General features: G+C 41.1%; 1 protein-coding gene across 5 annotated transcripts in view; it reads left to right on the forward strand.

Annotated features, from left to right (window-relative positions):
• The window catches only part of ATP11C (ATPase phospholipid transporting 11C (ATP11C blood group)), a 122,778-nt gene that overhangs the window by 13,327 nt on the left and 83,883 nt on the right, over positions 1-25,568 (forward strand). For all 5 annotated transcript variants that reach the window (XM_075835893.1, XM_075835889.1, XM_075835892.1 and 2 more), the window contains exon 2: positions 21,170-21,289. In XM_075835893.1, coding sequence (XP_075692008.1) covers positions 21,170-21,289 — 120 coding nt within the window. The remainder of the gene's footprint in view (positions 1-21,169; positions 21,290-25,568) is intronic.

Below are 25,568 nucleotides of genomic sequence, written 5' to 3' on the forward strand. Positions count from 1 at the left end.
CGCTCCGTGTGAATATATCCCAAGTTTATCATCACCTAGAAATTGGCTTGTCCTGACTTCAAACCTGTGACCTCAACCTTTTTAAATTGTCTGGTTAGGTCTACTGTAGATGGGACCCCTGTATGTCTCAAACTATTTAAATACAGGAAAACTATGCAAATTAAGGCCTCTTTAAAATGACCGTGCCCGTAGTCACTGCCCAAAATTTTCATCCCGTTCTCCTATGCAAAGTATGGAAGCACTGCCCGTAAAAAGCAATAGATCGGACACGTCCTATCTTGCGTTACACTTCTATGGAACGGACACCTATCCGTAGCGATACGGAAAGGTGTCCGCGGCCAATAGAAGCGAATGGGTCCGTAATTGCAACGGCTGATTGTATAGTTTATGCAGCAATAAATATCAATGTCTGCAGAAAAATGTGCTGCGGACATGATGGAAATGTGTGTGGACGAGCGATCATAAGAGCAAATGAGGGCCAATCAACGAGCAATATGCCGACGCCTATAGTCAAATACTTTTTGCCTTCTATACAGGACATAATTTCATGTATAAAAGGCGCGTCGTGTATAGTGAATGTGTGTCGGAGATGGTGGTTATGAATGTACCCATTAGTATATTTGGCAAGATGTTAATACTGCAATACGACTAACGCTACCATCAGTTCAAAGATAAACCCTGAGAGTGAATATGCTGAGTTACAGTAAGTTTTCTCACAGACGTAATTGAAGCTCTGTATGAACTGACATGACTCCTTATTTATGCTGAATTGTCAATGCTGAGCAAATGTTTTCAATAGGTTTTACCTTTGCCTTACTGAATAAGCCTGTAAGCATCTTGTGATGCCAGTGAGTGAACATAAATACATACACTTGTTGTATGGTAATTTTGTGCGGAGAACGTACTCTGATGCATTTAAGCTGGTTAGTTCTTTGCCCAAAATTGTTGACTCGTTGTCGGACGTAATGGTGCCTGATTATTGATGCCATTACTGAGCGCTGGAATTCCCATTTACTATTGGGGTATGTTCACACGAGGTCATTACGTCCGTAATTGACGGACGTATTTCGGCCGCAAGTACCGGACCGAACACAGTGCAGGGAGCCGGTCTCCTAGCATCATAATTATGTACGATGCTAGGAGTCCCTGCCTCGCTGCAGGACAACTGTCTCATACTGAAAACATGATTACAGTACGGGACAGTTGTCCGGCAGCGAGGCAGGGACTCCTAGCGTCGTACATAACTATGATGCTAGGAGCCCGGCTCCCTGCACTGTGTTCGGTCCGGTACTTGCGGCCGAAATACGTCCGTCAATTACGGACGTAATGACCTCGTGTGAACATACCCTTAGATAGTTACATAGGTTGAAAAAAGACACCGGTCCATCAAGTTCAACCTTCCTCAATAAATTACCCTTCGTTCATTGCTTGAGTAATTAGAACCCTCAATTCCATTTGTTTCTAGCCTTTTTTTAAATCCTGACATAGTATCTGCCATCACTACCTCTTGGGTTAGGGCATTCCATAGTTTGACCACTCTAACTGTAAAGAACCCTTTTCTATATTGATGTCTCAAATGTCTGTCTTCCACACGCAACGGGTGTCCCCTTGTCCTTGGAAGGAACAGATCATGTGCTAGTTCTCTGTATGGACCGCACATATACTTATACATATTAATAAGGTCACCTCTAAGACGTCTTTTTTTCCAAATTGAACAAGCCCAATTTTTCTAGCCTTTCATTGTAAGCGACACCTCCCATCCCATTTAATAATCCTATGTCCTTTTTACAATGTGGAGCCCAAAACTGAATTCCATATTCTAGATTTGGCCTTACAAGGGATTTATAGAGGGGTAATATTACATTTGAATCACTGGATTTTATCTCTTGTTTTATACACCCTAAAATCCTATTTGTTTTTGCAGCTGCTGCTTGACATTTTGTCCTGCTGCACAGGCTTCATGCATACGACTGTGCGCATAATTACGGGCACGGACGGCCGCGGACAGCCGGCCGTATTTACGGGCCGTGCTCCCATTCTAAGGTATGGGAGCATGGTCCATAAAATAAAAATATAGAACATGTCATATTTTTTTCGGCAAGCTTCTACGGCACAGACCCCTTCCCATAAATATACAGGAAGGTGTCCATTGGCCATAGAAATGAAAGGGCCCGTAATTACGGGCGATTTTTACGGTCGTTGTTACCAGAATACCCAGGTCCTTCTCCTGTCCCGTTATCCCCAGTTTTATTCCATTACATTTATATGAATTAATGCTATTATTTTGACCTAGGTGCATTACTTTATATTTATCAACATTAAATTTCATCTGCCATGTTTTTTCCCCACCTTGCCAGCTTATCTAGGTCTTTCTGTAATATTTTATCGTTGAGTTTTAACCCCTTAGTGACCAGCCTATTTTAGACGTTAGAGGCTCTATCACCACATTATAAGTGGCCTATATTGTACATGATGTGATCGGCGCTGTAATGTAGATTACAGCAGTGTTTTTTATTTAGAAAAACGATCATTTTTGACGGAGTTATGACCTATTTTAGTTTTATGCTAATTAGTTTCTTAATGGACAATATGAACGCTCATTTTCCCAATCATTGGCCTGTGTAAGAGGGCATTAAGCCTGTGCCAGACACCTTCCCGGATCAAGCACGTTACATGCCTAGAGGGTTGAAAAGTCCATTAAGTTAAAACTTTTTATACTTAAAAACTTTAGCTGAGACAGGAGAAGGTAAAATCCACCGAGCATAGAACAATTTGCCAGAGAAATGGGTACACCAGCAATTTAACATGCCCAATTCTTCCTTCACCAGAGGGAAAACACTGAGGGCTCTTCCCATACACATTATAGTTTGTCTGGCATTTATCTAATGTATATAACACTGTTGAGGCTATGAAACCCTATTCCTTTATAATGAATGGCTGCTCTTTCTTAGATTCTGCATCATTGCAAGTCTGATGGCTGGAGATCCCAAAGCTGTTCTTGCCGGGAGATCCATAATGTGAATGCTTTCTGTCACTGCAGTGAATGTGAATCATTACTCAGCACTCCCTGAAATCAATAGGCGTTTGTTTCAATGGATGACTTCAGAGCAGAGCGCCCCATTTCAGCTGTTAGCTGAGGCTATTTGTGAGGGATCTCCATAAGAGGATACCCTGCCCATTTCAGCAACCCCTATTATTTAGTCCAGTTAAAGGTTATGTACATTTCTGTAGTTTTTTTTTTTAATTTTTATCACTCCACTGCACCAAAACCAGTGTGTAATCTCATCCTGCAGTCGTGAAAAAAAGATCTCTGAGTTTGGACATGAGATATATATATATATATATAGATATATATATATATATATATATAGCCTATCATCAATACCTGATCGTTGGAGGTCTGACTAGAGACTCAGTTGGTTTAAAGGGGCCGTGTTGCTCATGCGGGCGCTGCTTCCTCTTCATTGCTCACTCCACTAATTACTGTCAAACGGTGACACACTTTTAGCGGCTGTTCACAGTATTTCAGTCTTCCAGTTACTTGAATAGGAGATGACTAATGCTGTGAACTGCCGCTACAAGTGTTTTGGGATTTTACAGTATTGATCATTAAAGGGTATGAAGCTGTGGCCGCACGAGTGCCGCAGTCCCTTAAAAGACCCCCACTAACCAGATATTGATGGCCTACTTTTCTTGTTCTTTATTTTAGATGCACTAAAGTGATAAAAATTATTTGCAAACGTGTACATTAACTAACTTCCTTTTTATAGAGCATTTTTGTTTCAATTTAAAAACACCCAACGTTCACGGTTTCCTAAATGTGAAGCCAAGCTATAAATAGATTCTCGCCCATAACACGGCATAATCATGTACACTTTAGGATGGATTCACGCGCGGTAAAATTTTTTGCGACTGATAAGCAGTTCTATCCATCTGAATAAATCCATGTGCTTGCTGCAGAGACAACCCCATTCAGATTAAAGGAATTGAGAAATGTCTGCAACAAATTTGGCATGTGTGAATCCAGGGGCGGGGACCCACTCGGCTGCCGGGTGCTGACGCTGCCATCATCGCTCCTCCAGGAGTGGAATAACTGGACAGAGTCTGGCTGGGGATTCTGTTTTCTGAGGAAGCCCCTATCTATGAGGCGGTGTAACTACCACTGTAGCAGCCATAACGGCTGCCACGCGGCGTGTGGGGGCCCGTTCTGTCCGCCTTCACGGCTGCTCCATGCCCAGTGGCCCCCCCTAGCAGCCGCTATTCCTTAGGACGCACGTACTATTGAATGCTATGGCAGAGCAGGGAGGATTCTCCCCGCACTGCCATTTACTACGCTACTGACTCCCAGGCAGAGTGCTAGTAGCTAATAGCGCTCTGCCCGGGACTCCGACTCTGGGGTTGCCCCTGACATCACTGTCCATATATGTGATGTGAGGAGGGAAGGAGGAGTCTCAGGCAGAGCGCTACACACTGTTCTGCTCCGGGACTCCGTCTCTGGAGAAGCCCCTGACATCACTGCCCATATATATGGACAGTGACGTCAGGAGCTTCTCCTGAAGAGGAGCGTCGGCAATGCTCTGGCTTGTGATTCTACTAGACTACTATATAGCATTCAATGAAAGTGTACCAGTCTTACTAGCAGTTGATACTCGGGGAAGCATTTTACGTGATGGTCTTGTCCGTGAATGTTTAAAATACTTATACCATGGATGGTGTCTTCCCAGGGTGAACTTGGTGCACCAGTATGTGTTAGATTTTTCAGAGTTATAGTACAGCAGCCATATATTAGATTTTACCAAATAAAGTAGTACTTGCTACAAGCTCCTACAGCGCCGAGTACCAGAGTTTTGGGAACACTATACTATGCCTGTGTCCCGCTAAAAATATAATTTTAAGAGGTGTTGTGAGCTGCTGTGTGTAAGTGAGCTGCAATCAGCATCACTAAAAATGTTCTCTGCAATGCTGATTGGCTGAGACCGGCTGTCACGCAGCGCTCTTCTCACAATGTTCTTACCAAATGTCCTCTTCAGTTGGTTGCCAGACACTGCATACAGCCACCTAAACTCTGGTTCTGTGAGCTGTAGCATGGGAGCTCTTGGCGCCAGCTTGTTTAACTCTTTAAGCGGCCTAATAAAGAAGCACGTGTGCAAAGTCCCTATGTAGAAGTTGTGTACTAGTGTTTGGTACTTACTGTCAGCGATTCCTTTTTCACTATTCGTATTCTTAGAAAGCAGGGTTCTACTGAAATACAAATCTTTCATGATATCACATCCAATACTTATCTGTTGGCTCCCGGCATTGTGTCTCAAAGATAAGCGTTGGGTGGTCATACTGTAAGCTCTACATGTTACTACTAGCTAATGGCAAGAAGCGTCAAAGAATTCCTCCATACATCATTTTTCTGCTGTTCTTTGGTTAGAAACAGAAAAAAATGAAATTGTATTACCTCATGTTGCTGTTCTCCCCATATAATATATCTTATTGTTATATGGAGTAACAACTTTTTATAATATTTACTTTTTTTTTTTTTTTACTTTTAAAAATAGTAAATCTTCAGAATAACGTGACTTGACAATTTTCGTGCACTTTCTTAGGGCCTGTTCACATCAGCGTCACCCTTCCATTCATGGATTCCGTTAGACCTTTCCGTCTGAGGAACCCATGAACGGAAAGTTAAACGGAAACCATAGCTTCCGTTTGCATTAACATTGATTTCAATGCTAATGCTTCAGTTGCAAATGGTTTCCGTTTGTTACCATTTCGTAAGGCTTGTTTTTTTTCAGCAGAAACAATAGCGCAGTCGACTACGCTATATATTCGGATCCCTTAAACAACGGTGACAAACAGAAACCATTTGCATCGGATCCGTCACCGTTGAAATCGATGGCGATGCAAACCGAAACATATGGTCTCCGTTTGTTTTAGTTTGGATTCCGTTCATCGTTGCTCCAACGGATTCCATGAACGGAGCCCTGACGCAGATGTGAACGAAGCCTAAAATGTCGCCAGCTTTAATGCCCAGCATGATAAATATGAGGTGAACACATTGTGGCTGCTCCTAGGGACCCACAGAATTTAGACATTGTTTTTGCATATTTGCATTAGATTTGTTGGCCAGTTCTGCCAGAAAAGTCGTGTCTATGGACTGTTTAAGCCACGTATGAGATAACTAGCCAATTCTTTTATTTCTCTTGAAACAACCAGCACCACAGAAGCCACTTGACCCCTTTTCCTCTATAGGATTACATTCAAATATACTGATAGTTTAATTGGGTTCCCGTCACAATGGCCCTAGTATGTATTGGTGATAGAAAAATCTATTCGCTCGGGCTGGGGAAGCTTACCTGGGGAGAGTTTTCTATTTCACCCATTGAACACTGAAGCCTAATGTCCAGTGTTTAGCAGTACGAGCAGAAGGGTCTGCAACTTTACTGTCATGAAAGGGGATTTTTTTTTATTTTTTCTAATTTGACAGCCCTAATAGCCCTGGTTTGCACTATATCCAGTTTATGTAAAATTTTAATGTGTCCAGTTGAGTTAAAATAATATATTTTTTTCCTTCGTCGTTTTTCCAGTCGGCACACATTGTCTTTCAATTCTTTCCTGTATATCGAAGTTATGGATCCTGTCTGGAAGTCAAGCACTTCAATTGATTAAGAGCGATTTGAATGTTTTTATGATCTACATTACTGCACCGTGCATATCCTGAAGTTCTTGAGTCTCTTCAGAGCTGTTCGTACACATTTCTATTCTCTTCCATTATAAACAGACATGGGACTTGGTAAAAAGGCTTTTGAGGCTGATGTATTCTTGGCTGGAGTTATCGGATCGGAAGCATCTTTTATAAAGCACTTGTGCAGTAGATACAGGGATTTTTTTTAGATTGATGACCATGCGTAAGATTGAGAATTGTCCATTTGGCTTAGTTTGTGTTAACAAAATCATTGGCAAATGTGTTCTCTCCAACTTATTCCGTCTCGTGAGACGCCCACTATCTTCTAGATAGAAGCGGTGTTTTCTTCTAACTTGCGACTTGGTGAAACGGACAATTGTGCTGCTTCATTCAGTCCTCTGTGTCAGGTATGAATGACCATCAGCAACTAGTGAAGAACTTGTCGTCAGGAGCTGCTGAACAGTATAATGTTTACCATTGTTTATCCACCACATTCCTCGCAGAAATAGTTTTACTACATGTAACATTTATTTTTTACGACGTGCTGCAATATAAACAAGAAACGCTAAATGTTTGGGATATGTCTGCTGACTAAATGTGAATGAAGAACTTTATTTAGCTAAGATGGCAAAATTGTTCCCATTCTATCAAAATATTTGTGTACATATAGCTATAACTGTTATGATTTGTTTACAAGCAATTGTAGCGATTGTTTAGTCTAAATACACAAAATGAAAATGATCATTAATCAAAAAAAGACTTTTTAGCGGTATCTGTAAATGTTGCTCATTCATCATTTACAATACGGATGTCACTATGAAAATGGCAGCATATGTGCGATGTTTGTATTGTTAGAAATGTCATCAGATTCTTAAAATGATATTCAGACCAGCGATCGCTGCACAGTGGCTTAAAAATCGATACAGGTAAATAAGCCTTAATGGGGTTGTCCCGTTCTACCCTCTTAAAGCATACAGAGGTCTTAGAGGTGGTCCCCCGTTCGAGACCCCCCAGTAATATCTAGAGTGGAGAGCTGCTGATAATCAGCGGCTCTGGCGGACTTCAGCTGTCCATTTATTACATAGACAGCCATTTATCTGAATGACTGCCATATAGTATTACAAATGACTGGCTGTCTGCGACTTCCCTTGGCAGAATCCGATGTTTGCCGGGGTATTGGTAGCCGGACCTTATTGCTCTCAGATTAAAAGGACTGTCTGTGGTTGGACAATTCCTTTAGTACTCTAGGTTACTTAGCTGGTTTCCCAGTTGTGTATATAGTTTAGGGTTGTCACCAGAATTTGGACTTCGATACCGATACTTTGTGTAGTATTGCGATTCTCGATACCAAAATTATACTTTTCCAACAATAAAAAAAGTGATTCCGTTTTCTGATATGAGGCACGAGGTGTGATGAATTTTGAATCTCCAAGTGCCTCACATTAAAAGTAATTCACCTCATCATGTTTCATGTCATAATGGACAACATTGGGTTAATGTGTGAGGTATATGATGGGATTAATTACTATTATGAGGCACATGGAGGTTTAAAATTCATACCACGTGCCTCACGTTAAGGGAAAGAAAGCAGTTTTTATTTTATTTTTCACAGCGTACACCTCATAAATGATGCTATAAATGTTGTGCAGGTTGTTACGGTCGCGACGATACCGAATGTGTGTATATTTTATGTATTGGGTGGACGTTCAGCTTATATATGTGAAACGTGCCTATAAATTTTATTAGTCCGATATATGCCAAAAGAGTGCCTTTTGGAAATATGTTTGGCCGGTATATGTTGGTATACCTTTGCCTCAACTTTATTTCAAAGCGGAGTCAACTATGCTTTTGTTTCATGGGGGGCAATGACAAATATACCAACTATATTAGGGTTGCACGATATATCGATACTATTTAGATGCCGTGCACCCTCAAATGGTTCAATACCGTTAATTCATGTATTTCGATACTAAGCTGTGCGGCTGCACAGCTTAGTATAGTAACACATGAGTTTAGTCAGAACGTGGCTGCGGTTGTGTAATAGTCATTGCCCCGCTCCTGACAGGTGTCCGTGCGCAGTCAGCATGATGTGATTTGGCCGGCGCTGCAGTTATGAGCTGCAGGGCTGAAGACCAGGAAAATGGCGGGCGCACTACATAACACCCCCGTGTTCTGTCTTCCGTGCCGGCGCCGCCGCTCATTAGTGCAGCGCCGGCTGCATCACATCATGCTGACTACATGCAGACACTTATCAGGGGCGGGGGCAATGGTTGTATTTCACAGCCGCAGCCCCGCTCTAACGGCGGAGATCAGAGAAACCTTAGGTATGTTCTAACAACTGCCTGTCTACCATCAGTGCACAGTGTTCTAAATTATTATGCACATTGGATTTAAGTGTCAAACATTTAATTATTAGTTTTTCAATTAAACTCATGGATGGTATTGCGTCTTGTGGCGCTTTGGATCATTGTAATCAATCTCAGACACCTGTGATTATTAGTTTGCCAGGTGTGACCAATCAAAGAAAACTACTTAAGGACGTTCCACATTATTAAGCAGTCCACAGGTTTCAAGCAATATGGGAAAGAAAGGATCTCTCTGCTGCCGAAAAGCGTGAAATAGTGCAATACCTTGGACAAGATATGAAAACATTGGATATTTCAAGAAAACGTAAGCGTGATCATCGTACTGTGAAAAGATTTGTGGCTGATTCAGAGCACAGACGGGTTCATTCAGATAAAGGCATAATGAGGAAGGTTTCTGCCAGACAAATTAATAGGATTAGGAGAGTATCTGCTAAAATGCCATTGCAAAGCAGCAAACAGGTATTTGAAGCCGCTGGTGCCTCTGGAGTCCTGCGAACCTCAAGGTGTAGGATCCTCCAGAGGTTTGCAAGTGTGCATAAAGCTATTATTCGGCCACCCCCTAAACAATGCTCACAAGCAGAAACGGTTGCAGTGGGCTCAGAAATACATGAAGACTAATTTTCAAACCGTGTTGTTTACTGATGAGTGCCGTGCAACCCTGGATGGTCCAGATGGATGGAGTAGTGGATAGTTGGTGAATGGCCACCATGTCCCAACAAGGCTGCGACGTCAACAAGGAGATGGCAGAGTCATGTTTTGGGCTGGAATCATGGGGAGAGAGCTGGTAGGCCCCTTTAGGGTCCCTGACGGTGTAAAAATGACCTCTGCAAAGTACGTAGAGTTGATGACTGACCACTTTCTTCTGTGGTACAAACAGAAGAACCGTGCCTTCCGTAGCAAAATTATCTTCATGCATGACAATGCACCATCTCATGCTGCAAAGAATACCTCTGTGTCATTGGCTGCTATGGGCATAAAAGGAGAGAAACTCATGGTGTGGCCCCCATGTTCCCCTGACCTCAACCCTATTGAGAACCTTTGGAGCATCCTCAAGCAAAATATCTGAGGGTGGGAGGCAGTTCACATCAAAACAGAAGCTCTGGGAGGCTATTTTGACACCCTTCAAAGATATTCAAGCAGAAACTGTCCAAATACTCCCAAATTCAATGGATGTAAGAATTGTGAAGGTGATATCAAAGAAGGGGTCCTATGTTAACATGTAACTTGGCCTGTTAAGGTTTTGTTTTTTTTATTGAAAGAGCTTTTGTTGTCTGTAAATATGACCTCCTGATGCTGCAAATTCAACAAATTACCATTTTAGTTCTCTTTACAACCTTTAAAATGTTTTGATCTCTGTTTTGCATAATAATGTGAAACAGTGCATTTTGAGTTTTTTTATTTAAAAAAAAAAACCTGTTATCATTAGGAGATTTGTTCAATAAAATTTGCATTATACTCCAATGGTTGATGGCTTGAAGATTATACTGACTGTCATTTGCATCGACTATTTAGGAAAATCAGCGAAAAATAACATTTGCATAATAATTTGGAACACGGTGTATATACATAATTGACAGTACATTAAAGTTTAAAAAAAAAAGTAAAAAAAAAAAAAGTAAAGTAAAAAAATGCACACATTATTTACAATAAACATTAAAATAAAAAAAATCTCCTGATGCTTTTGTTTTGTGTTTTGTTTTTTTAAATTATGTTTTTGTCTCTATTCACTGCAGAAGCCATGTTGTTTTTTTTTTTTTTTTTTACCAGTTTTTGTTTGTTTGGTGGGTAGTGGTGCGGCATTACTGCCAAGCTTTGCCAAGTTTAAAGGTGGCCTTAGTATGGGAGAACAGGTCAACAGTTTATCATTCATTTTTACATTAACTGGAGGAAACTGCAAAGTTGAAGCCGCAGGACGCCAGTTCTTGTCATATGAAACCATTTCTTTAACTCGCATGTACAAGTGGTGGTAAAGTTGACACTCACATTCTACAATATTTCCTCTTAGTGATCTCTCTCGTTTTTGATAATCCCTTTGTTCAGGGATCTATTTGTGTCAAACAAACAGGGATCAAAGCGCTAAAATTACCCGTTATCCTCACGTCAATGTCCATTGACCTTTTATCCTTCAGTCACAGCCTTTGTATCTTGTTTTGTAGGCTTCAGTGGAGTTGTTCACAATTCTGCTGGGATTTTTACCTTCTGTATGATATATCTATATATGTATGACATATATTATAAATTCTATATTATAATGTACTCCCCTATGATTAGAGTCTATTTTTACTACTCTGGATGGTATTTTCAATAACATAAAATAGAAACGTAGCAATTATACACAGGCCCTTTCTTCCATTCATAGCTGCGAGTCACATTTTATTTTTTAATGTTCCTCTGTATAATGAGCGGTTTTTATAGTCTTTTAATATATACTCCCTTTTTTACTATTGCTGAGAGTCTGCAGCTTGAATCCATTATTGTTATATACAAGCCAAGCTTCACTCATCATTTTCCCTTCCTTTCATCTCAAAGTGGAAATTAAAGGCTACAAATAGAATGAGAAGTGCAGAAACTATTGTTCAGCTTTATTGTTATGCGGTGGTCAGGCCGATCTTCCTGTACAGATTCTCAGCTTTGCTTCTATGCAGCGGACACTTGCAGTTCATTTTGTTATGAAGGAAAAACAGGTAAAACGCGTCAGCGTAATAGATGCATCATGTTCGGTGTCGGTACATATATTTATACAGGGCTCCAGGCTATAAGCAAAATTGGCATTAGAAGGGTTTAGAAACGATTCCCTGGTGCCTAACCATAATCTGTTCCTGATTTTAGTTCTAAAATATATAATGAAATATAGACAGGGATTGCACTTGTGTACATGAAGCTTTCGGCTAGGGCTGCAAGGTGACCTAAACGAGGGTGAAAATCTATAGGTTTATGCGCCAGTTAGAGCAGAACGTCCATAGACGACAATAGAAAGTTACCAATAAGTTAGGTGCCAGCAGCAACTTTTTTGGTGCCTGGACCACCTGGCTACTGGAATTTTTCCAATCCTATTGGATTTCTATTGTTTAGGCTGGGTTCACACACTGGGTTTTGCTGCGTTTTTTTGATGACCATTTCGTTGGTGTTTTTCACTGAGTTTTTTTTTTGAGCCAGAAGCATTATGGCCAAGTGTTACTTAGTCTACAGTGAAATATTGAAAAGGCTACAAAGAAAAATACAAAACTTTTTGATTTGTGGAGTTTTTTTGGTTCCTTGGCATTTTTATAAAAATGCTGCATGCTTTAGCTGATGACTGGTGAAATGATGGTAAGTGTAGCCAGGGTCAGACCAGGAAGGAGCAGGCTGAGAACCACCTGAATTTGTGTGGAGTGTTAAATCACATGCACACGATGAGTATTAGGCTATGTTCACACGGGGTCTTTTGCCGAGTTTTTTGACGCGGAAACCGCGTCGCAAAACTCGGCAGAAACGGCCCGAGAACGCCTCCCATTGATTTCAATTGGAGGCGTCGGCGTCTTTTTCCCGCGAGCAGTAAAACTGCCTCGCGGGAAAAAGAAGCGACATGCCCTATCTTCGGGCGCTTCCGCCTCCGACCTCCCATTGACTTCAATGGGAGGCAGGAGAAAGCGTGTTTTATGCCCGCGGCGCTCAATGGCCGCGGGCGAAAAACGGCGCGATAATTGCTATTCACACGGAGTATTTTGGGGGAGGAATATCTGCCTCAAAATTCCGTTTGGAGCTTTGAGGCAGATATTCCTCCCCCAAAATACTCCGTGTGAACATAGCCTTAGGTGCGGATTTGCCGCAAGGATTTTCCTGCTCAAAACCTGCAGCGTAATCCACTTCCAGCAAAGTAAATGAGATCTCCAGTAGGGTTGTCACGATATCAGAATTTGGACTTCGATACTTTGTTTAGTATTGCAATACTCGATACCAAAGCGATACTTTGCCAACAATAATAATAAAATAATTCTTCCATTTTCTGATGTGAGGCTCGTGGTGTGATGAATTTTGAACCTCCATGTGCCGAACATTAATAGTAATTAACCACATCGTGTTTCTCACAGTCATAATGGACAATATTGGGTTAATGTGTGAGCTAGGTGATGGGGTTAATTTCTATTAATGTGACACCTTGTGCCTCACATTAATAAGTGAAAGAAAGCAGTATTTTTTACAGCGCACAATCCTAAATGACGCTATACATTAGTTGTGCAGGTTATGGTCGTGACAATATCGAATATGAGTGTTTTATGTATTGAGACTTTTATTTTAATGTTTAATGTAAAAGATGTTTCTTTTTTTCGTTTTATTTTTAATCTAATATTACTTTAATTTTTTTTACTTTTTTAGTTTTTATTTTTAATCTTTAATGTACTGGCATTCATCTATATGCCAGTACATTAGCCTGTGTACTGATAGTATACAGGCAGTTGTTAGGACATATTTAAGAATGCCCTAACCGGAAATCTGGTCAGACACCAGGCGTTCTTCAATGGAACTAACTAGTACTATTATATGAAACTTTGTATAAATGAACTTCCAGGATGTGATGTCACACCTGATCTTTGTACTTTATGCTTGAGAAAGACCCTGACTGGGTTGAAACGTTGCGAGTTCACATCTTGGTGAATTAAAGGAAATATTATTTCTATTGGAGTGCTGCAGTCTTTCTTCTCTTTTGTATTGTTCCCTTATGTTTATTAGTGATCTGTCTGATTATAAAGTGGATGTTCTTGAACTCATTGCTACAGTCGAAATTTTTTTTTTTTTTGTTCCGCACCGTTCTATTCTACATCGGTCAGTTCCTTCTGTTTGTATTATATTTTTGTTGGCATTGTGTTAATGTTAACTCTGTACAGATTCTTCTGACGACCTTTGTCCGCTCAGCATTTTAGAAGGCTCGCTGGCTCCTGAACTACTGTACAGCTTTGCTGGGGACTTAATCCGGGGACACAGGTTCTGATTGTAATGTATGCCTTAAATAGCGAGGAATCTGGCCTTACATTGTGGGCAGTATGGGTAAGGTGGCATAGTGTTTTCATTTTTCCTGAATCTTTTTTGTGATTTTGTCGGTTTTGTGTATTAATACTATGTAAACATTGTATTAGAGTAGATTATTATTCCTCTTTTTTTTTTTTTTTCTTTAAACTTCCAAGGCTTTAAAATGTCACTATAACTAAGGAATGCATGTTTACCAGAAGATAATTTGACTTCTGGTTTGGCACCACTTTCATTTTTTAGGTAATTGCACAGCTAGCAGTTACCTAATACAATTGTAACATTTCCTTTTACAGAGGGAGTGTTGGGCATTTACTGTCAGCGGAATATAGACATCTTTTGTGACAGCCTGTATTCTGTTAAAGGCTGCCACACAACCCAACAATCTATTTTTAGCACTTCATTGCCAGAGTACACATTTGAGCCGGCAATCTTGCAGTGCAACTGTGCAGAACTTGATATTTCATGTAGACCTGTAAGTTATTACTAGAATACTAAATTGATAAAACCATTGTGTATAATAAACTAATAAATTCTCTCCTAATCTTAAAAGGGTTGTCACAAGACAACCCCTTTTTCAATCGAAGCCAGCCTGGTACAGCTACTGATACTTCCAGCAAATAGCTGATATCCTTGTGGGCAGTTGTGGCTTTTCCAGTATATACAATTACACGCTAGATCTTGAAATGAATGGTCAACAATGTAATATCTAGATGGACTGGGTCTTGCCAGAATGAGAGCCACTCTTTGTTTTCTACTGTGGCTGATGAGGAGGGCTCCAAACGGGGCACCCACTCAGACACCCATATGACCTAATTCTGCCCCCTTTAAATTACAGTATCCATTAAATACCCTAATAACACGAATGAATGTGAACCCTGTCCATATACCCTGTTAAAGACATCATAAAGAGTGGGGTCCTTTTCTATGAACCAGTATGGAGAGCCACTTTGCAAGAACAGTTCCCGGTCTCAATGGCCGCCATGTAATACTACATTTCTGCACATAGTTGCTGCAGATTAAATGCCTGATTGGCCGCACCTTTCTGAAAGTGAATGTCTCCCATGGGACTGTCCTTATTGATGCCCTTTGTTTCAGCAATTGTGTGGGGCTCGACACCTGGACCCCACACCAATAACCAACTTCTGATATGTCAGAAGTTTTTTTAATTGATTGGTACATTTAAAGGGAACCCTCATTGAGGGCAGCATAAAGTAGTTACAGACACGCAAATTTTGAGTGTTAATGGGAAGTAGGTGTCTTTCCTATTCAAGTGTGCAGCATGGCCGCTATGCTATGTATAGAGCCAACTGCTTCTGGGCTCCGTACATAGCATTATGTGCCACAACATCCGGTGCCCGCAGGCCACCGGAGCGACTTATCGATGGGGGGTTTGGGTGTCCAGTGGATAGGTTATCTGTTGTCAGAAGGTGGACAACCCCTTTTAACCACTTAATTATTGAGATTCAGAGTTCCAGTGTGTAATATTGTCCATTTTTAAAAAAAACATATACCTAGAAATGAATGCTAAAAGTTAACAAAAGAAAAGCTGGCTCCTGAAATAGTGTTGTAGAAATCTTGCTGAAAACACATGGGTTCATTTCCTCCCGATCCCTTCAATTTGTTGCTGACGACAATTTATGGGGCATGGCTTAGCCATAGGGACGAGGTTTAGGGTTCTTGGTCTCCTATTGCAGACAGAGAAATGGAGGGAGGCTCCTTCTGCAGCCAGTTGTCTTATAGTCAGGTTTGTGAGAGGGATTAATAAATTGGCTGATGATTTGGGACACATGTAGAAGAATTTTATGTATATTTCTCTGTTTATTTACAATAGGAGGCAGAATACGAACAAATAAAAGGAGCTTATTAAGGAGTTGCTTTTGTTTTTTTTGTGTGTATTTTCTAAATTTTTATTTTTTTATTTTTAAGAGCTGCCTTTTCAATTCTGCTTGTCACAGAGCTCATATATTCCCAGCACTGCCTGTATAGGGTCTGTACGGAATATGCATTTGTGATTCTCAGTCTGGTAGATGTATTTTACTAGTAACCCTGTCCTTCTAATGAAGGCGAAAATAACTTCATTATAGTAGCTCAGCTAAGCTGTTATGCTGCACAAACGCATTATATTAATGTGTATCAGTGGGATCCACACACAATCGAATATGTATGGGGGCTTCCCGACCTTCCCTGATGTTGGGTTAGGAAAAGGATTGCAATGTTGGATTTAAACATTCACTATCCCTTTGTTCTGCTGGGGAGATAAACCCCTGCCGGGTGTTGGCCAACACAATCTTGTGTGTGTGTGTGTGTGTGTGTATAGCCAGCTTTAGGTGTCTGTCGAGAACTTTGTTGACTGTTTCTAATTAGGGATGCACGATGCATCGAAACTGCGATACTGTTTTGATACCGTGCATCCCCAAACAGTTCGATACCGTTATTTCATGTATTTCGATACTTAGCTGTGCGGCTCAATATAGTAACACATCAATGTATGAGAGCGGGGCTGCGGGTGTGTAATACAGCCACAGCCCCGCTCCTGAGTCCTGACATGTGTGCGCGGTCAGGATGATGCGATGCAGCCGGCGCTGCACTAATGAGCGGCGGCACGGAAGACAGAACATGGCGGGCGTACTGCAAAACACCCCCCTGTTCTGTCTTCAGTGCCTGAACCGCCGCTCATTAGTGCAGCGCCGGCCGCATCACCTCCTGCTGACCGCGCGCGCACTTCCTGTCGTGAGCGGGGCAATGGCTGTATTACACAGCCGCAGCCCCGCTGGCGGAGATCAGAGAAAACTCTCATCTCCGCTGCTATTCCCGTGAATACTGCAATCACAGCTGACTTCAGCATTCAAGAGGGAATGAGATGGGGGGATGCCCCTTGGATCGCGTCACAGATATATGCCAGTACATTAAAGTTTAAAAATAAAGTAAAAACAAAGTAATGTTAAATTAAAAAAATACACATACACCTTTTTTACAATAAACATTAAAATAAGTCAATACATAAGATATTCACATATTCAGTATTGTTGCGGCCGTAATAACCTGGACAACAATTTTTTTTGCAACATTTATGATGTGTACGCTGTAAAAAAATAAACTGCTTTCTATCACTTATTAGGCCTCATGCACACGACCGTTGCCGTGTGCACGGCCGGGATTTTCGGGTCGGCTGGCAGCGGACTTTCAGCCGCGAGCCCGCCCGAAAATCGCGGGCCATGCACATGGCCGCGGCCATTATTTTCAATGAGCCCGGACTGCAGAAGACTGCCGTAATAAGACATGTCCGTTCTTTCTGCGGTGCGGGCTCCCGGGCTATGCACGGACCGTAAAAACTATGGTCGTGTGTATGGCCCCATAGAAATGAATGGGGCCGCAATTCTCCCGTGGATTTTGGGGGGAATTGTGGCCGCAAAAGCACGTTCATGTGCATGGGGCCTTATTGTGGAGCACAAGGTGTGATGAATTTAACCTCCATGTGCCTTACATTAATAGTAATTAACCCCATCATGTACCTTACATATGAACCCATTATAACTGAGAAACATGATGGGGTTAATTACTATTAATGCGAGGCACGTGGAGGTTAAATTCAGCATCACACCTCGCGCCTCACATCAGAAAATGGAAGAACTTTTTTTTTTATTACTGTTGGCAAAGTATCGAATTGGTATGGAAATCTCAATACTACACAAAGTATCGGTATCGAAGTCCAAATTCTGGTATCGTGACATCACTATTTCTAATGGCAACTGTCAGAATTGGGAATTTTAACTCTGGTCTATAACACAAGCTGTAACTCCGATGTGTTATGCAATGCGTTAATAAAGGCACTCAACTAATATATATATATATATATATATCTATATATATATATATAGATATATATATATATATATATATATATTATACACATACACATACACTGTACAATTTTGTGTGTGTATAAAAACTGTGGAAGGTTTTACCCAATAAGGCTATGTTCACACGGAGTATTTTGGGGGAGGAATATCTGCCTCAAAATTCCGTTTGGAACTTTGAGGCAGATATTCCTCAGCCTGCACGCCGATTTTCGCGGCGATTATCGCGCCATTTTTCGCCCGCGGCCATTGAGCGCCGCGGGCATAAAACAGCGAGAAATACACTTTCTCCTGCCTCCCATTGAAGTCAATGGGAGGTCAGAGGCGGAAGCGCCCGAAAATAGGGCATGTCGCTTCCTTTTCCCGCGAGGCAGTTTTACTGCTCGCGGGAAAAAGACGCCGACGTCTCCCATTGAAATCAATGGGAGGCGTTCTCGGGCCGTTTTTGCCGAGTCTTGCGACGCGGTTTCCGCGTCAAAAAACTCGGCAAAAGACCCCGTGTGAACATAGCCTAACAGTGAAACATTTTGATTATTTTGAGTTTCTTATTTACTTCAAAGGCCCAGAAGTCTGGTAAATATTTATTTCCTGTTCTCAGTTTGGGATACAGTATACACGCATTATTTTTTCCCATTTATACTTGTTCTATTTGCATGTATCCTAAATTAGATAGGCGCTATTATAAATAAACCGGTTGTAGCTTGCCTGGTTTTTATTTTTAACAACCTGCAGTTGTCAAAAATCGTATTTATTTATTTTTGGAAGCCTTTTAAAGATGCACAACATTACCAACGTTCAAATGCCAGAAAATAATACCTTGTAGTACCTAGAATTATTATTATTATTATTATTATTATTATTATTATTATAATAATGTTGAAGAATCCATGTTGACTTTATAGCCATGGCTATGTACTTTTCCACATATCCAGCAAAAGTTTCATCTGCCATATGACAAACACGGCTTTTATCAGGGATGGATTAGTGGAAGAGTTTCCTCCGTGCTCCTGCTTTTATATTGCTCTGTGACATGTAAATTTCCATGACAAACATAGCACCACAGACGAAATAGAAAGAAGCTTTCAAATCCCTACCAATTTCCATCTGTCACTGGTTGCCTGCCTTAAATTAGTAATAAGCTGTGGCAAAGGCGCTTACTTCATAGCAGAGCTTCATGTAGAACAGTTATCCTTCCAGTCTCATCCTGTCATATTTCAGCCGACACACAAGACTTGTTTTATTAACACCCTTTTAGACAATTTGTGCGTAGCTTTAGATCTTTAGTCATTTAAGCTGAGCAGAACATTTGATTTTTCTGGGTAGATCTGTTGATTATGGCAGGATCCACCAAGAAAAATCAAAACGGTCTACAGGCAAATTCCAACATTCCCTCAAAGTCTCATCAGCTGATAGAAAGAAATGGCATGATGGGTTGTGACCTGTCCAATGAGAAGTGTCGCCAAAGGTACCTTTTAAGACGCTTATTCCCAGCCCCTGCTAAACTGTGTTTGCTTGGCCAATCCAAGCATGCATGTTTATGGCGGAGCATAGGCATTGAATGTGTATAGACCGCTTTAAAGATCAAATTCAGCGGCAGTAGAATAACATTTCCCCCAATAATTTTGCTGCACTTCAGATGTTCCCTCACATTGGTTTCCTACAGCAGGCGGTATCAGGGCAGCATCATTACTTGGTGCCTAGTTTCGGCTCTGTTAGGACAGGTCCTATGAGGGGAACATGGTACATGACTATGGCAGTAGACCTATGTCCTCTGCAGGGGTCAGGAAGCGGCTCCGATGATACTGCAGATCAGTCAGGATAGCCAAGATCTCATTTAACGTTGCATGCATTTACTGTGGCCATGCAATGACTCAAGCAAATTCCAGCACATATATTTTATTTTGCTGAAATCCAGAAGGCACACCACAAGCCGTAGATATGATTTCAGTAACAATTGTCTTGAGAAACTCCAGTGACATTTACCTTATTAAATCTACAATGTGTAATTGTGGGGTGCATGTCAGCAGGAGGTAGGGATTGTCCATATGGCTGCTTTACAGACAGAAGCGTCATCTGCAACGTTTCAACCCTCAGGGTTGAAACGTTGCAGGTGATGCTTTGGTGAATAAAGGATTCTTATTTTTCTACTGGAGTGCTGCGGTTTCCTCTTTATTTGGATCTGCTGTTTCCCCTGGTCTGGGATGATTTGCTGCGAGCACCCTCCCAAAGTTTGGATTTAAACTGGCTGTGCTGCTGATATCTTCTGTCTATGCTTTACAGACAGGATATGTGCATTTACGCCTTATGAATTTCTGCCAAATGCAGCGGAATAGAAGAGAAATATATAGACTAACCTTTCCCAACCCCTCTCGTTCCGTTATTTCGCAGATCAGCACTTGTGCCTGTTTTCTAACTATTGTAGTTGCGCTCTGTTCACAACTGCGTCAAAGGTGCGCTCTACTCTAGTCATTGGATTCCAACAAGTGGCGTTGATATCTGTAATATATTGGATCCGACACTTTTTTTTTGTGTAATACTGCTTCTCTGACGGAGCAGAATAATAGAAAACCCGAAAAGGAAGCTGCGAAAGTCATCTTCATTAGAGGTTCGACTGGTGACTGCCCGCATTGTGGCCGCATGTTACAATCCATTTTACGGCCACAGATCCATCCCGACCGCAGGTCTTGTGACTCGAACGAACGGAATGATAAGAATCTCTTGATGCTGTTAGTTCAGTTCATAAGACCCGCAGATGTGCCAGGACTTGCGGTCATAATACGGATACTAAAATGCAGCCACATTACGGCCAACTGAGTGAGGCCTAAACTCTATATGGTATATCAGGCCACACCCATTTATGAATTTTGGAATAAAAACTATAGTACATCTGTTAACAAGGACACTAGGGGCTAGACAGTGTCAAAAAAGCATTGAGTCAAGTGTTGCCTGCTATTTCTCCGCAATTCATGAAAAAAAACAAAACGTTTTTGTTTTTCTTTCTGTGATAAAAAAAAAGGATGAGATAAACATGTAAAAAACCCTGCAATTTCCTAAATGGATTCACTCCAATAATTCCTCTACACAGCATCTTGTGTCCCAGAATAAACATTGCCTTGGATCATGAGTGCTTGGCTCTCCCCTATCCTGTAGAAGAAACTTAACAAGTGCTTTGAAATGAATGTAATATGACCGGAGTTCTCTCAAGGAGTAATGCATTAGTTTGATGATGGAGCCGCAACTTACGTTAGATTTTTTTCTTGTTTTAGTGTCCCGGAGAAGAAAACCGTGTGGGAACCCGTACTGTGTATGTTGGACATCGGCCAGCTTCAGAAACAGATGCTTATATTGCACCAAAATTCTGTGATAACAGGATTGTCTCATCGAAGGTTAGAATGCCGTTTCCATTTATTGCTAGATTATGTTAATGTGTTGTTGTATTGTTCAGGTGATCATGCTGCTTTATTGTTGGTAGTCTAAGCTTTCTGGGCATAAAAGAAGGCATATAAACTCCCCAAGCATGGGTAGATGCCAATGTTCGATTAGTCTGTCCTCAGAACCCCATCTGTGGCATACTGCGGTCACTGACAGCACATTACTTAATACTTCCTTTTACCTTAAAGAAAAGTGTAGGATTGGATCTGCGAATATTTTTTTTAAACTCTTTGTGCAGTTTAGATCTCTTTTATCACTGTAAACCTCCTTCTATACATTCTTTTATTTATAATCAGCCTATATTTAGCCAAAAACAGGTGCATGATTAGAAAATGACTGCTGCCAGCTAGCGTGTGCTGACACTTGATGATCGCACCTGTAAGGCTCTCCATCATATTTATTGCACTGATGTATGAGCCATTGTATCTACTATGTTATTGCATACTTAAAAAAAAAATTAAAAAAAAGTCTACTGATATACAGTGCATTTAGAAAGTCTTCAGACCCTTTCACTTTTTGCACATTTTGTTATGTTGGGGCCTTGTGCTAAAATAAAAAAAATCAAGTTGTTCCCCTGTCATTCTGCTTTCAACACCCCATAATGACAGTGAAAACAATTTTAGAAATTTTTGCAATTTTATTAAAAATGAAAAACTCATTTCGCATGGGCAGAAGTATTCAGACCCTTTGCTATGACACTTGAAATTTTGCTCTGGGGGCCTCCCATTTCTCTAGATCATCTTTCAAATGTTTCTACACCTTGTTTGGAGTCCACCTGTGGTTAACTCTTGATTAAATATGATTTGGAAAGACACACTCCTGTCTATATAAGGTCTCACGGCAGACAATGTAAATCGCAGCAAAAACCAAGCCATGAGTGGGAAGAAACTGCCTGTAGAGCTCAGAGATCGGATTGTGTGGAGGCAAAGATCTGGAGACGGGTACAAAAAATCTGCTGTGCTGAACAGTCCCAAGAGCACAGTGGCCTCCATAATTATTAAATGGAAGAAATTTGGAACAACCAGGACTTTTCCTAGATCTGGCCGTCCCACCAAACTAAGCAATCGGGGGAGAAAGGCCTTGGTAAGAGAGGTGGCCAAGAACCCAATGGGTCACTCTGGCTGAGCTCCAAAGATCCTGGCTGCAGATGAGAGAAACTTGCAGAATGTCAACTATCAGTGCAGCACTTCACAAATCTGGGCTTTATGGCAGTGTGGCCAGAAAGAAGCCTCTCCTCCGTAAAAGACACCTTAAAGCTCGCCTGGAGTTTGCAGAAAAAGCACCAAAAGGACTCTCAGACTGAGAAACAAGGTTCTGTGGTCTGATGAAACCAAGATTTAACTTTTTGTCCTCAATTCTAAGTGTCATGCCTGGAGGAAACCAGGCACTACTCATCACCTTCCAAATATTCTCCCTACAGTGAAGCATGGTGGTGGCAGCATCCTGATGTAGGGGTGTTTTTCAGAAGCTGGGACAGGGAGACTGGTCAGGGTTGAGGGATAGAATAATGGAGCAAAGTCCAGAGATATTCTTAATGAAAACCTGATCTAGAGTGCTCTGGACCTCCGACTGGGCCGAAGGTTCACCTTCCAATGAGACAATGACCCTAAGGACACAGTCAAGACAACACAGGAGTGGGTTAGGGACAACTCTGAATGTCCTTGCGTGGCCCAGCCAGAGTCCTAAATTTAACCCAATCGAACATCTCTGGAGAGACCTGAAAATGGCTGTCCATTAACGCTCCCTATCCAACCTGACCGAGATTGAGATGATCTGCAGAGAAGAATGGCAGAAAATCCCCAAATCCAGGTGTGCAAACCTTGTGGTATCATAACCAAGAAGACTGGAGGCTGTTATCGCTGCCAAAGGTGCTTCAACTAGGTACTGAGTAAAGGGTCTGAATACTTATGTCAATGCAATATTTTAGTTTTTAAAATGAATAACATTCTGTTTTCACTTTGTAATTATGGATTGAGTGCAGAATCATGGGGGAAAAACGTGATTTTTTATTTTTAGCACAGGGCCCAAAACAACATGTGGAAGACTCTGAAGGCTTTCCGAAAGCATTGTGTATCAGCCCGACGTAAGCCAACAGGTCACTCTTTTGGTCTCACTCAGACTAATGGAACCCTATGTATGCTGGGAGCTTTATGCGCTAAACGTAGTGAATGAATGTGATGTGAAAGGAGCCTAATGCTGACCAGAATGCTCAAGCACTCAGATACTTCTGTAGTTGAATTAAAACAGCAAAACTGAAATTTCAGAATTAGCTGGCGTGTATGTACATGGGGGAATAACCCTATTTCTAGCCATTATCTGACTTTGTATATGATGTTTTTAGCTGTTCTTCTCCTTTGCACGCTCCATATCTAATTGTCAGTTTCCCCAGAGATCAACTCCAGAGTGGGTGGAGACTAGGTGCTATGATGTCTCCCATACACTGCACACAGAGAAGATCCTGCTCCCCTATCTCTTTCAAACATGCAAAATAGAGCACTTTATATAGCAGTTCAGAGCATTGTAGCTGTAAAGCCAAGACTGACAGTAAAACACTCCTCTTTGCGTATTAAATTTATGCTGTTCACTGGTTGGCATAAACGACGTGTTAATTTTATTCTATGGGTCAGTACGATTATGGCTATACAGTTGTTTTTTTGCACAATTAAACACTTTAAAAAAAATAAAAATATATATATCACGGGGGAGTAGGTTGTACACAGCAGATGAGAGAGGGGGGGAGCTTCGAAGTCTTCAGGGAGGGCAGATCACTCAGGCTGTCAGTATCAGAGTGTGGATAGGGAAGAGAGCACACACGGCAGTCTGCAGGGGGTGAATCACACATGCTGGGTAGAAGTGTAGTACTGTCCCTTTCTTCATCCCATGAGGAAAGCTGTACTGATACATGAGAAATAGTGAAGGCAGCAGCATCCTGGACTCCCAGATCTCACATCCAGCATGTATTACTGGGAGGGACACGATCACATGAGAAAAGTCTAAAACTAGGAGCAGGCTCCAAACGGAATAACAAGTCTAGAGATGAATGAAGGAATAAAGATTGCAGTCTGAAACTTAGTGCTGCTTTTTTTTTTTTTTTTTTTTTTTTTTACTCACTCAAGAACATATGTCAAAATATTTTTTTTACATGTCGAAGTTTCGCACAGCCTTCGCACAGCCTTTGCTTTGTTTCTGTTTACATGCACCTTGTTCATTGAAGACTCAGTATCTTTGAGGGTCTATATACATATGCAACTCCCAGAGCTGTTTTATCAGAGCGTATATTGGATAGTAAGATAATTTCTATTCCCGGTGAACCCCTTTTTAGTGTGCTGCTGCTGCTACTCTCAAAATGCAAAAATATCTTGCTGAAATATGGAGATTTCTACATTACACGGCAGTTTATTGATGTATTTTATTAGTGCGTTAACTGAATTTGTATTGGACGCATGTGTTTTACTGGAAGGTTCGAACACTCTGTACTTAGACCAAATTTATATATGTATATATACTGTATACAGAGACATGAGCTTGAAATATGACTCTCTGAAGGTACTGACATATTTCATGACTTTACATAAATAGCCCCTTGAAAGCCTGGAGCCAGGAGTGCTGTTTTACAAGGTCTGGCATCGTGTGGGGCCATGATCTCTACAAATTGATTGGTAATCCGCTAAATATTTGCTCGCGTAATAACTTCATCTTAGTCAAATTCGTGCTCTGTGTTTTCTTATGTCTGTGTTCCTAACTATTGAATTGTTGAAGGGACTTATTCATCTGTAAACTTTGCCGGCTGTTTTATTTGTTAATTTTTTTGGGGTGGGGGGCAAAAAAGTGTCAAACTGCGCTGAGCTGCACGGCTTATTTTCTTTTCTCTCTCCAATACACTTTTAATATAGAACAAGGTACTTTTTTTTTTTTTTTTTTTCCCTGCGAGCACCAAAAAATCGGTCCTGGGGAAAAATAACAAAAACTCTGTCTCATTGAAATCAATGTAAGCCAGATTTGGGAGTATTTTTTTATGTAGGTTCCAGCATGGAAAATGCATCAAAATCAGCGTGTATATAAGAACCTCTGTGTGTACCTTTTTGTCAAGCAAAAAAAAATCTGCCTATAAACCTTCAGGATTTTCGGGCTGGTCTTTTCTTGTTTATTTTTGTTATTTATTTATTTTATTTTTTTGGGGGGATATTTCATAATTACCAGCATGTGTGGGTCTTCCAGTCTTAATTGAACCGG

This window comes from Rhinoderma darwinii, chromosome 8 (assembly GCF_050947455.1).
Source record: "Rhinoderma darwinii isolate aRhiDar2 chromosome 8, aRhiDar2.hap1, whole genome shotgun sequence".
Classification (NCBI taxonomy): domain Eukaryota; kingdom Metazoa; phylum Chordata; class Amphibia; order Anura; family Rhinodermatidae; genus Rhinoderma; species Rhinoderma darwinii.